Here is a 12861-nt window from a genome sequence, read left to right on the forward strand (position 1 = left end):
CTATTGTTTTTAATGCCGTTATTTTTAAATCAATACATTCTTATAAATATAATGGAGAAATTAAGAAGATGGTCTTTTGAAGTAACATGAGTATTACTTTTACCTGACTTAAAATCGTTTCTAATTGGCTAAATTTCTGGAGCTTCTGGTGCTTGGCACCAAACCCCCCCCCTACCAGGGCTTTGCCCTGAACCCACCGGGGGCCCCCTGCATGGCTGGACCCCAGCAAAACTTTTCTGTTTTAAGACATTTTCAACTTTCAACCATGCTTAGGTATGTAGATAGTGTGCATTCAGACATAGCCTGGGATTTACAAATAAGTAAATTACATGTAATGAGTCACATGTTGAAAACCTTATTTTTAGGAGTTAAAAATTGACCCCACACTTAGCTAAAGAAACTTCAGCGTACAGTTGATATAGTATTGACATACCTGTATGCTGAAGCCAACCCCGTATCGAAAGTCAACCAGAGTCGTAACATATTTATGTCACGCTATAAATCAAAGAAAGCTCATTTTCTTGGATACATTTCTACGTATATTGGTGAATGAATATAAGTTACTGCATCGGGGAATATTTTAAGGTTCAAATGTTTCAAATGCATCTTACAATAGATGAAAGTAACTCTCATCAGTCTGAAATTCACAATTTTGACGCCATTGTCGCTTTGTCACGTGACGAATTTTCATTTGGATACTTTCGGATCAACCTTGACATCTTTTGCTGAAATTGTAAACGTAACTTTCGTTTTCTGAAATCTATTATTTGTGATTAACAACTTACGTCTGGTGGATTATAAGACTGATTTCAGTGTGAATCAGGTAGTTTTAAATAATATTTACCTTGAGTTCGTATTTACACTACAATTTGTTTACAAAACAAGCCAGAATAATCTAAAATACCGCGAAATGTCATTCTGAATTTGAAAACACTTGAGCACATGGTATGTTACTAAAAATAGAAATAACGTCATATGACCGTGAAATCTCGGGAGATTCCTATTTCAAGAAAGTCTGTCACATCACTGTTTTTCTCGATATGTACATGTAAGAGAAGAATAGATAAATTTTAAATGTTTAAGATTGTATTTTGTGAAAGAATACATGTATACAATGTATCAGTTAAATGTGAAAAATGTCAATCTTTCCGATTAAGTGGTTGATTTGGGCCAATAACTGCATTTAAAAGCTGTTTTGGACCAGTTTTTGTTAATTGTCAACTTTTCGGGAATTTCTAGTTGACTTTTCTAATAGGGTTGGTCCATAACTATAAAGTCGCGCCTGTCAAAAATTATAAAAAGCAACATTTAAAGTTATGGTAGCCAAAACTACCCCACACTTAGCCTAGAATTAATCACAAATAGAAACTTGTAATTATTGTTTCCCTCATGATTCAATAATTGACACTAGAACTGATATTGTTCATTGTGTTGCCAGTACTGCCGGAAGGTGTGGCTTGGTCTCTACGACAACAGGCTTGGCAATCAAGCAGAATCAAGGGACGAGACGAAGGTGAAAGAGTTCATGGCCCAGAAGTACGAGAGGAAGAGATACTACGTGGCACCTACAGACAGCATGAAGGAAGAGGCTCGCAGAATGAATGAGGCAGGAGCAGTGGTTAAACCTCCCCCTGGTACCCGGCCTCTGAAGTCCCTGCTGGGAGAAAATGCACCCAAACTACAGGTTGGCGCACAGGTACGTACAGGTGGGACCAGGTGGGAACGAAGGAATGTGTAGGTGGGGGCATTTATTTTTACAATGTGTTTTCCAGAATTCCTACTAATAGGGCAATAGGGCAATCCTGCCCTGAACAATTTAGTTGGAAGTAACAGGGGTAGGTTAGATGTATGGGGTGGGGGATAAGTGCAAGATACTGAAGACAGAGGTGACTGGTTCTTGTATATTGGTATTTAAGAACTATGTAAGCATCTTGTCTGCAGGTTGTTCTAGTTAAAAAGGACATATCGGGTGGTCACATACCACTTAGTTAAACAGCCAATTTGTTGCCTTTAGGCAATGCCTCTACTGAAATTTAATTTTACAAATTGCAAAGAATTTATTTTGTCACATATAATAGAGTTTAAAGTTTTTTTGTTTTTTTTTTCACTTTTCAGCGTATTCAAACCGATTGCTAGATTACAATTGAATTTTTTTGATGTATGTCATTTTCTTATGCGGTTGTGTTGGATTTGTGGGCTGATCAACTCGTTAAATCAACTAAGAATAGTTCCCTTATTCAACATAAAAATAGTCCCCTTGATCAACAAAAATAAGTTCCTTTTACAGAAAATAATTCCCTTAAACAACAAAAAATAGTTCCCTTAGGTAATAATGATACTACAGTAATTTACAAGATGACTGTTATTTTGTAACATTGTGCACTTATTTCAGTTAAGCTTATCAAAAACAATGACTATTATTTCTAACTGTTGTCAGATGATTAAACTGTACCTCTGTGACCCAGTAAGTGATAACATGTTGATGATTGTGATATGAGTGAGTGTATTATCAAGTGCAGGCTTGTGTTTACAAGCTTCTCTGGGCCTTTTCCAGTAGTTTTTGCAGACATGCTTTAGTCCTGAATGCCTAAGTTGCAGTGGTGAAGTGGATATGGTGTCTGCCTAGCGATTTGGAGGTCATGGGTTAAATCCGCGTTGTGGGAGCATTCATTTGAATTTTGCCATAGACACCAAGTACTGGTTCTAGTCCCAGGAAATGGACTCGATAGCCTTTGAAATAAGCCTTAGGCTTTCTTTACAATTAAATAAGATATGCTCTCACAGCAGTATTATCATCTTATCATGGCTGCAAGGTTTATAAGTGCTGTATATGCCCAAAACTATTGTAACCCTTTAGATACACATTATCTATACAGCCAATGGAAGGCCCTTGTTACTCACAAATCAACCATAAGCATACTCCATGGCTTGTTTTTTAAGACCGCAGAGTGTACATGATATTAATTAAACTAGCATTGAATGTTAACTTACTTCGCTTTCATTGAATTTCTGAAAGTTATTTTACAATGAAATAAAATGATATTGCGTGTTAAAACTAAATGAGTCAAACTATTGTTATGATGTGTACTGATAAGAGGAAAGAGATGGTTTTACTAGTTGAGGGAGCTGCAAGGCTGTTTACAGTATACTTCAGTTATTTGCCAATCACTGCTATCTATGCTATCATGATATAACTTGTTCATATTTGTAAGCAAATAGATTTTTTTTAGTTTATCAATTAAAATTAATCAACATTGATAAAGAGACAAATAATGTCAGTTATAGATACAAAGACAATGTTGATATGCAAATTTTTTAAATTCGGTTTACCTGTTAAAATATTCATGCAGTTTATTTATTAGTCCCCTACCGGTTTCACCAGAGGGGACTTATGGTTTTCGCTCTGTCTGTCAGTCAGTCTGTCTGTCACACTTTTCTGGATCCTGCGATAACTTTAAAAGTTCTTAATATTTTTTCATGAAACTTTAAACATAGATAGATGGCAATATGGACATTATGCAAGTCATTTCATTTTGTTCCTACATGTATGTCAAAAATTATGGTTGCTATGGCAACAAATAGACTAGAAATACTGCTGAAATTGGTGGTTTTCTGGATCCTGCGATAGCTTTAAAAATTCTTAATATTTTGTCATGAAACTTGAAACATGGATAGATGGCAATATGGACATTATGCCATCATTTCATTTCGTTCCTACGTCAAAAATTCTGGTTGCTATGGCAACAAAAATTTAAAATATTCTGACAATGGTGGAATTTCTTACAATGATGGAGCCGGTAGGGGACATATATTGCTTGGCAATAGTCTGGTTTTTTTTCATTTTCGACATTCTTCTTGTATTTAATTTACTCAGGTTTATCACAATTAAATCTTTCATCCATTGATACTTGTTCATGTCAGAATTAAAGGTCCCCTTTACCAAATTACCAGTTTGATAGTGCACCCTATTGTTGTAATGAAATATTCATTTATGCATACAACTGTTGAAAAAAATGTTAAAATTTCATTGTAAATGCAAATGTCTACTTGTACATGTACATTTTTGTAATATAGATATGTTAATTTGTTAATGTTGCTCTTTAAGCTGACTGAGATGGTGGGTGTAATGGAGGAGGCTTTATAATGTTATATTACATTTAATAACATTTTTCATTTTTATATGTCCTTTATTTTTTCATTCCATTAGTTTTCTTACTATTCATCTCATTAGATAATCTGTTGTTTATAACAAATGACCACTGTAAATTTGAAGGATGGACAGATTGTCACTCCATCAGGTTCCACTGACAATCTACCAGATTTGAATAATCCAGCCAATCAAATGACTGGTGAGGCTCTCTTTGGAGATGCATTGACCAATGAGAATGCACCAACTGAAATGTCCAATGGGACGACAGGAGAGATGCTGTTTGGCTCTCCTGTGAAGGAGAATAGTTTTCCCACTCAGTCAAGTTATCAGGACTTGTTCGGGTCAGGATTACCAGTGCAGGCTGAGACATCAGGCGCAGGAGAAAACCTTTTTGCAGTGGGGCAATTCTCACAAGCCCAACAATTGGGTGCAGCAGCAGTTAACGCGTTTGGAGCTGGAGTTACTTCACAAGTTACAACATCGGGTGCAGTGGAAAGCCTGATTGGGTTCGGGCCTTCACAACAAACCCAGACATTGGGCATAGATTCTGATGCGTTTGGGGTTGGACTATCATCACAAGGTCCAACATTTGGCGCCGCTGAAAACCTGTTTGGGGTTGGGTCATCCCAACAAGGCAATACTTTGGGCTCTGAAGCAGACTTGTTTGGATCTGAAATTACTTCACAAAGTCTTACATTGGATTCCGCTGAAAACCTGTTTGGTTCTGGGCTGTCACTACAAAACCACACATTGGGCACTGCAGCAGACATGTTTAACCTGCAGGGATCAATCCCTCAAGAGGTGACATGAACCCATGATATCTTGATAGAACATACACCCACCTGCACTGCACCACTACTCCCTACACAGTTCATGTATATTAACCCTTTACCACTGAGATACACACTTTGACTGGTTAATAGTCCCTGTGATAATCAAATTTAATTTAAGACTCAAGATTTCGGTTCAGCCCTAAGATTGTGATCAGAATCAAACAGCATAAAACCTGAACAGAGTGTGAGTCACTCGCAGGCTGTTCTTGTATAATGCTGGTTACATATAGCCATTTTCTATTTGCTTCTAAGACGGAACCAGCAAAAAACAACACTGGCAAAATGCACTGTCCTCATACCTACCTGTGCATCAATAATCCTATCAAGGGCACTTTATGTCTTCTTTACAGGCAGGATAACTTAAATAATTGTATTTAATAGGGTTATTTTCTACATATTCATCACCAGTGTGGGAGTTATGGTATCATTTATATTTATATCATTATTAAGGTAGCGCACCTCTAATGGGCACATATCCAAATATAATCTAATTAATTATTTTCTTTATCAGCATCATTTCACTGAACTTACATGCAAATTTGTAGGTAGGCTTTCCATGCTTTTAAAAAAAATATACCGATTTTTTCAAAACCACCCCACGCTCGGCTTTTGTCCAGTTTTCACCCATGGGGTATATAAAAGTTCCATAATTCATTCAAATTTCCAAATGTGGGCATGCAGTTGGTGTTTACAGATGCAGTAAAGGTGTTTAAAGTTTAAACAAGATGAAATAAGAAATAAAAATTTGTCAAAAATAAATGTCTGTAAAAGAATACTTAAAGTTTAAGTATTCTTTTACAGACATTTATTTTTGACAAATTTTTATCTATGGAAGAGCGCCATGAAATGTGAGTTATTTCAGCCAAGTAAAAATTGAGTCGGTAAAAAACAAAGTGTCATAAAATTCAAAATAGTATCATTTAAGTTATATTTTAAACGTAGTTTTTATAGAATCACTATATACAGCAAAAATACCAAGAAATAGACAGATTAACCGTTTACTTTTTGAAATAAAAATAAAAAGGCAACATGCATCATTCGTATTTTCAGCAGTAAATCACCCAATTTAGCCATAACGTTGTTTTAATTTTAAAAATTGAAGGATGTGCATAAAAATTTCAACATATTCAACAATAAACATAGCATATATGCTTTATTAAATCAAGAAAAAGAAATAAAACGCGTCGCAAAAAGTATGTGATGTGGGCAGGATTCCAACCTGTGCGGGAGATCCCAAAAGATTTGCAGTCCATCGCCTTAACCACTCGGCCACGACAACTTCACATTGTACTACCTTAAATTACATATCCATAAGTGAACAGGTAAAAAGGCTCGTCAATCTTTGAAGAAATCGCGAAATCGTATTTTTTCAGATGATATTTTGATCAAAGTCAATATTTATTGTGAAAATAATGTATTCTAAAGGAATTACGTAAACATATATCAAAATTCGAAGTTTGAAAATAATAAAATGCATCTCTCGGAAATAACCGATCATTGAAGATCGGCTATGATCGTAAAATAAATCGCGGGAAATCATTAGGGGTGCGCTACCTTAACATAAGATTTTTTGTCAAAATCATCATGTTTTTCTCCGTCACAGTCTTCATTGCTTTTAGCAGTTTTGTTACCATATAAACATCTTTAATTTTAATTAATATTATTAAAATTAATTTACCTGTCAAAAATGTCAGATATTACATTTTCAGGTAGTATTTTGATTCTGAAAACAAAGTTTGTATTTTTCCTCATCATGCATCAATTATAACATACTTCTGAAGCACATTTATAACTAAATCTGGAAAAAAAAGTTGTTAGAATGTTGATATCGGCAATACCAAGGCCATTGTTGAATCTGGATAGATGTGGGGTCAAAAATTATGACACCTGGTCAAGTCTTTTACAGTAATGAACCTAGAAAATGAGCGCTTCAAGGTCATCTCGGCCATCTTGTTTATAGCTCATGATAAAATATATTTGTAGAAAAATCACAAAATTGTTATAACAAGGTGGAATTGTAAAACTGATATCAATTGTTGATTTTTTTTTGGTCTTTTTTTTAGCAAGGGCCTTCCTTCCCAAGAAAAGACATTTTTTATGAATTTTCCCATAATTGATAGTAAACCTGGGAACATTTCTTCTCCTTTCTCAGCTTAATGGACAGTTGTTTACCCCAGAATGAAATTCCAGGCCCATCCCTAAATTATAATTAAAGTAGCAAAACAAATGTTGGTTAGGTGGACTTATTGCTACATATTGTTTCACCACTGTGCAGCATTACAACATGCATACATGGCACGTAGCATATGTCAGTGCTTTATAAGAGCGAGTACTGGCATGTACTTGGAGCCATTGACCGAATTGGTAATGAGCCTGTGTGTGTATCAGGGGGAGGGTGTTACAAGGTTTGGGGTTATCTCAGTTACTTATTGTTCAACTTTTTAGGCCAAAGTAGGTTCAGGTATTGTTTTCTGATGCTCTGACTGGATTTTAAACATTTTGATTATTATCTGGAAGCTTATGTTTTTCTTGTATGTTTTTTTATTGTCCATCATACTGTGAAGTGTGTGTCAGCACTTTCCTTGACCATTTGCTTTCCTTTGACTCGCTTGTGTGAACAGTTGTCTCCTACATTAAAAAAAATGACATTTTACTCTTCAGTTTTACAATGTTAAGAGTCCCAGTTAAAATGTACAAAGAAGAAACAAAAGTGACTGTCTAAGTCAGCTTTCACTCATAACAAAAGTGACTGTCTAAATCAGATTTTACTCTTGACAAAAGTGACTGTCTAAGTCAGCTTTGACTCTTGACTTGGAATCTAAGGAAAGCCCTATATGTAACAGTTACATATAGTATAATGTTATTGTCTTTAGGATATAAACAAATATGGGATGGGCATCTATCTGGTATATAAAATTATATACAGTACTTACATAGAAAACTATAAGGAACTGATTGCATAATCGCATTGCCTCAAATGTTTGTTTCTGCCCTGTCCAGGTGGACATCTTTCGCAAAGCAGACATTGAAACTAAAATTTAGACAACTCTGGCCTCACTCCTTTGTTTGATAAGATAATAATGGAGAAATCTAAATTTTATACAGATTGGGACTGTGTTTGTTTTCAACAGATTTCATTTCATTGTTTATGTTGACTGTGTAGTTGAATTACTGTGGGACTTAATTGTATCTCTATGTTGTGTGACACAAGCAAGAAAGTGATATTTGTTTGTGATGCCTAAGTAATTATATGGGTAATTTTAGTATGAGCATTTTTAATGTGAAATTAAAAATACTGACTGTTTATTAATCTTTATTAGGTGGTTCAAACTGTGTCATTATTTGGACATTCAGTCTTTGGATAATAGCATAATCTGCCATAAACATTCAACATGTCTGATAAGTTAATGAATTACTTGAATAAACGGTCAACAGAGGTGTATTCTGTAAGTTCTTGTATACGGTCATATCATTCTGTAAATATTTATAATAATAATAATAATAATATAATATGAATAATAATGATATACATATTACATTTATTGTTAAATTAATTACATATAACCTGTTTTATACATCTTTAGTTACCAGTACATATTTATCAGATTTAATTTAAGCCTATTCACAGATTTTGATCATTTTGAAGAATAATTTTTTTAAAGCCGCAAAACTTCAATCAATTGAGACTTAGAAACACAGACCTTTATTCTATTGAAAAAATTATTGTAAAAGTAGTTCAGCACATGACCAATAAACTGTGGGAATTAACAACTAACATTTCACTAAAAACAACGCTTACCCATTTTACTCACTAATCAGTTTCAATCAAATAAAGGTTGACACAATATGTTAATTTTTATCCCCACGCTTTTTGAAAAGCGTGGGGATATTGTGGTTACCTCCGCCTTCCGTCTGTCGGTGCGTCTGTCTGTCTGTCCGTCCTGGCCACTATCTCCTCTTACACTATAAGCACCAGAACCTTGAAACTTACACACATGGTAGCTATGAGCATATGTGCGACCCTGCACTATTTGGAATTTTGATCTGAACCCTGAGTCAAAAGTTATTGGGGTTGGGGCGGGGCCGAGTCAGAGATTTTCACTCATTTTTTATGTTATTTTACATTAACTTCTTGATTTCTGCACCAATTTACTTCAAATTGATACTGAACCTCTCTTATGACAATGCGGTCAATCTCAACTATGCATGGCCCCATTACCAACCCTGGGGCACACCGCCCACATAGACCACACCCACCCAAAATTGCCTTTTACTTTAATTTCTTCATTTTTACACCTACACTGTATTCACTTAAAATTGATACTGAAATTCTCTTATGACAATACGGTCAATCTCAACTATGCATGACAATACGGTCAATCTCAACTATGCATGGCCCCATAACCAACCCTGAGGCGCCCCACCCACATAGGCCACACCCACCCAAAATTGCCTTTTACTATAACTTCTTCATTTCTACACCGATTCACTTCTAATTGATACTGAACTTTTCTTATGACAATACGGTCAATCTCAACTATGCATGGCCCAATAACCAACCCTGGGGCACCCCGCCCAAATTGGCCACACCGACACAAAATTGCCTTTTACTATAATTTCTTCATTTCTACACCGATTGACTTCTAATTGATACTGAACTATTCTTATGACAATACGGTAATTCTCAACTATGCATGGCCCCATTACCAACCCTGGGGTGCCCCGCCCACATAGGCCACATCCACCCAAAATTGCCTTTTACTTAACTTCTTCATTTCTACACCGATTCACTTCTAATTGATACTGAATTTCTCTTATGACAATATGGTCAATCTCAACTATGCATGGTCCCATTACCAACCCTTGGTCGACCCTGGGTCAAACATGCGGCGTGGGGATATGCGTCGGCCTCTGCCGCGCCATTTCTAGTAATGAATTTGAGATTACTTTTCGTGGTTAAAAAAATGATTTTTTTGTTGACCCATCAATTTGCGGATTTCTGATTTTTGAAAAAAAAAAGCAATTTTTGTCTGTCATTTTTAGCGAGGCTGTTTTGGGAAAAAACTCAAGGTATTGTCATAGCCTGCTCGTCGACCGCCGTCTGCCGGCGTCATGCTAAAACCTTTACATTGGCTCTAAAATCAAAGTGCTTCCACCTACAACTTTGAAACTTCATATGTTGATGCACCTTGATGAGTTCTACATGCCACACCCATTTTAGGTCACTAGGTCAAAGGTCAAGGCCACTTTGACCTAAAAAAAAAATATTCTGACAAGCTTTCACAGCCGAGCGTGGCACCCGTTATGGGGTGCTCTTGTTATGTGTTTGTGTTTAAATCATTGATCACCCATTTTCCTTTTTGTTTGTGTTAAAATTGTCAATATGTCACCCCATGAAATCTGTAAAAAATTAATATCAACCCAATAAAAATGAGTTTAAGTATAAATTGCATGTGTGTAATTGAGTAATGATTATTTAAAAGATTTAACTTTCATTTTGTGTCATAAAAAAAACCCTGTAAGATTGAATACTTTATTTATTATCAATGAAAAGATACTTCTCTGTGTTCATGAAATCAGAACAAATAGAATTGTCAAATACCTCTTGCAATTGATTGAAGACCCTTGATTCCTTTTGCCTGGTGAAAGTCCTGCTTTCTGTGAAAATCATTTAGATCATAATTATTACCTCCCCTACTCCATACACACCAAAAATATGCAAGCACTGCACAATTTAAAACTGTCTATTATTTCAAGTTAGTCTCATTTGTCTCATTTGTAAATTTAATTACATAGCCACAATTCAGTTTTCAAAAGTATTAATTCATCTTCTGTCTTAAACACCCAGAGAATATGAAACCAATATTCTGTTTGTAACATTAATAATTATACTCCCATAATAAAATCTTATAGTCTTAAAAGAAATATATAACTTAAACACAGATGTGTTAGTAATATGAACAGTTGTGTACAACATTTCTGTAAAAGTCCCTATTTCATAATTGCTCTATAGACTAAAAATCCTTTAAAGCATAATCAAATTTTATTATGTTAAGAAAGCTACATAAAGGTTTCATAAGTATGGAATATTGTTAGCTGCAACCTTATTCAAATATAGTCAAAGTGTTTGACCATTGGAGATAATGGTTGTTAACAGCAATTTGTTAAGGATGTCAACTGGTTGTGACTGTGTTGTTTGTCATGGGAATGAAACCTTGCCGATTTCGAATCCTGTGTTCAAATTGTAATTTTGACTATAAACATTTTCAGTACTTTATCAGTATTCCAAATTCAGTCATAAATTCAGACAATTGTACATCTTGCTGTTTCTGACCTAGCCCTGTTGACCAAGTTGTGTTATGGAAAAACTTGTTCACAAAGTGTTGCACCAGATAAATCAGTGCATGCCGTACAGGCTTATCATGGATGTTTCTTTCCGCTGGTATGGTCTTTTCCCTTTTATTGGTATTTTGCCTTTTATTGGTATTTTCCCTTTTATTGGTATTTTGCCTTTTATTGGTATTTTCCCTTTTACTGGTATTTTGCCTTTTATTGGTATTTTCCCTTTTATTGGTATTTTCCCTTTTATTGGTATTTTTCCTTTTATTGGTATTTTCCCTTTTATGGTATATTCCCTTTTATTGGTATTTTCCCTTTTATTAGTTTTTTCCCTTTTATTGGTATTTTCCCTTTTAGGGAAGTATCTTCTTTGCAAAACTCCAGTTTAGTGTCATCCTTGATAGGCCTGTGTTGACTGTACATGTGAGGCTGATCTGGGATGACACATGTTAAACACAGGCTTTAAGCTCAGTTTTTCTAGAACAAAGCACTAGTGTGTAAACGTTATTCCCCTCAATCAGCACTCCTGCCATGACCTCTGTTCTTTGAAATCAGTATTAAAAATTGAGTAAAAAATTCAGACTTAGCTTTGAACATTCGCTGTAAACCTAAATTGACCCAGCGCTGTTGACTGTGTACAGGTGAAGCCCCCAGTGAGCAAGCCTGCCATGACCTCTGTGCCATCATTTGGGTCCACGCCCCAGAGCCCTGGCACTGCCAGTCTGCAGTCCACCCATTCTACGGGCTCCAATGCCCTCGACCTCCTGGGAGACCTGGGGGGCGACCCCTTCGGCAGCACCACAGCAAGTGCAGCACATAGCCACAACACTGGTGGGTTATATTCATAGTTTCAACCTCTTTATTTGATCTTGCATCGACAGCCTAAGGCTGATTAAAAAACACTCAAGTCTGTTTCCTGGGTAGAATTAGTTCTTGGTTTCTTTTGAGGAGATTTTAAGAACGCTCCCACTGTGGGTGGAAACCATGACCTCCCAGTCACTAAGTGCACACCATACCCACTACGCCACCGTTACCTCAGGTAGGTTATACATGTAGTCGTAAAAGTGGTAGAATTTTTATCCCCCGCCATAGGAGGAGGGATATTGTTTTGGCGTTGTCTGTCCATCCGTCCGTCCGTGCGTCTTTCTGTCCATTCTGCACTTTTGTGTCTGGAGCCATATCTTGGAAGTGCTTTGGCGGATTTCTTTGAAACTTGGTATGAGTATATATATGGATAAGAGGATGATACATGCCAAATGGCATTGTACACCATCTGTGAATAACAGAGTAATGTCCCTTTGTATCTTAAAATAATGCTTTTTTAGCCGAGTGTCAAATATAACACTTTTGTGTCCAGAAGCATATTGGTGGGGGATATAAATTCAATGAATTTGCTTATTAATCATTGTATGGGATAGATAGCGATTTAAACAAAGTACTACTAGAAGAATTAAGGCTTCAACATAGGCACACTGGATGTAGGTAACAGTCATACAAGTAGTATGGGATACAAGTAATATAGGGAGAATTTTAGCTTGA

The 12861-nt window shown here is 35.9% G+C and overlaps 1 protein-coding gene across 3 annotated transcripts in view; it reads left to right on the forward strand.

Moving 5' to 3' along the window:
* The window catches only part of LOC127835007 (arf-GAP domain and FG repeat-containing protein 1-like), a 43314-nt gene that overhangs the window by 11155 nt on the left and 19298 nt on the right, over positions 1–12861 (forward strand). For 2 of the 3 annotated variants that reach the window (XM_052361171.1, XM_052361173.1), the window contains exons 3-5: positions 1439–1696; positions 4274–4951; positions 11964–12153. In XM_052361171.1, the coding sequence (XP_052217131.1) occupies positions 1439–1696; positions 4274–4951; positions 11964–12153 (1126 nt within the window). The remainder of the gene's footprint in view (positions 1–1438; positions 1697–4273; positions 4952–11963; positions 12154–12861) is intronic. The other variant, XM_052361174.1, reaches the window with a different exon arrangement.

Source organism: Dreissena polymorpha, chromosome 6 (assembly GCF_020536995.1).
Source record: "Dreissena polymorpha isolate Duluth1 chromosome 6, UMN_Dpol_1.0, whole genome shotgun sequence".
Taxonomy (NCBI): Eukaryota; Metazoa; Mollusca; class Bivalvia; order Myida; family Dreissenidae; genus Dreissena; species Dreissena polymorpha.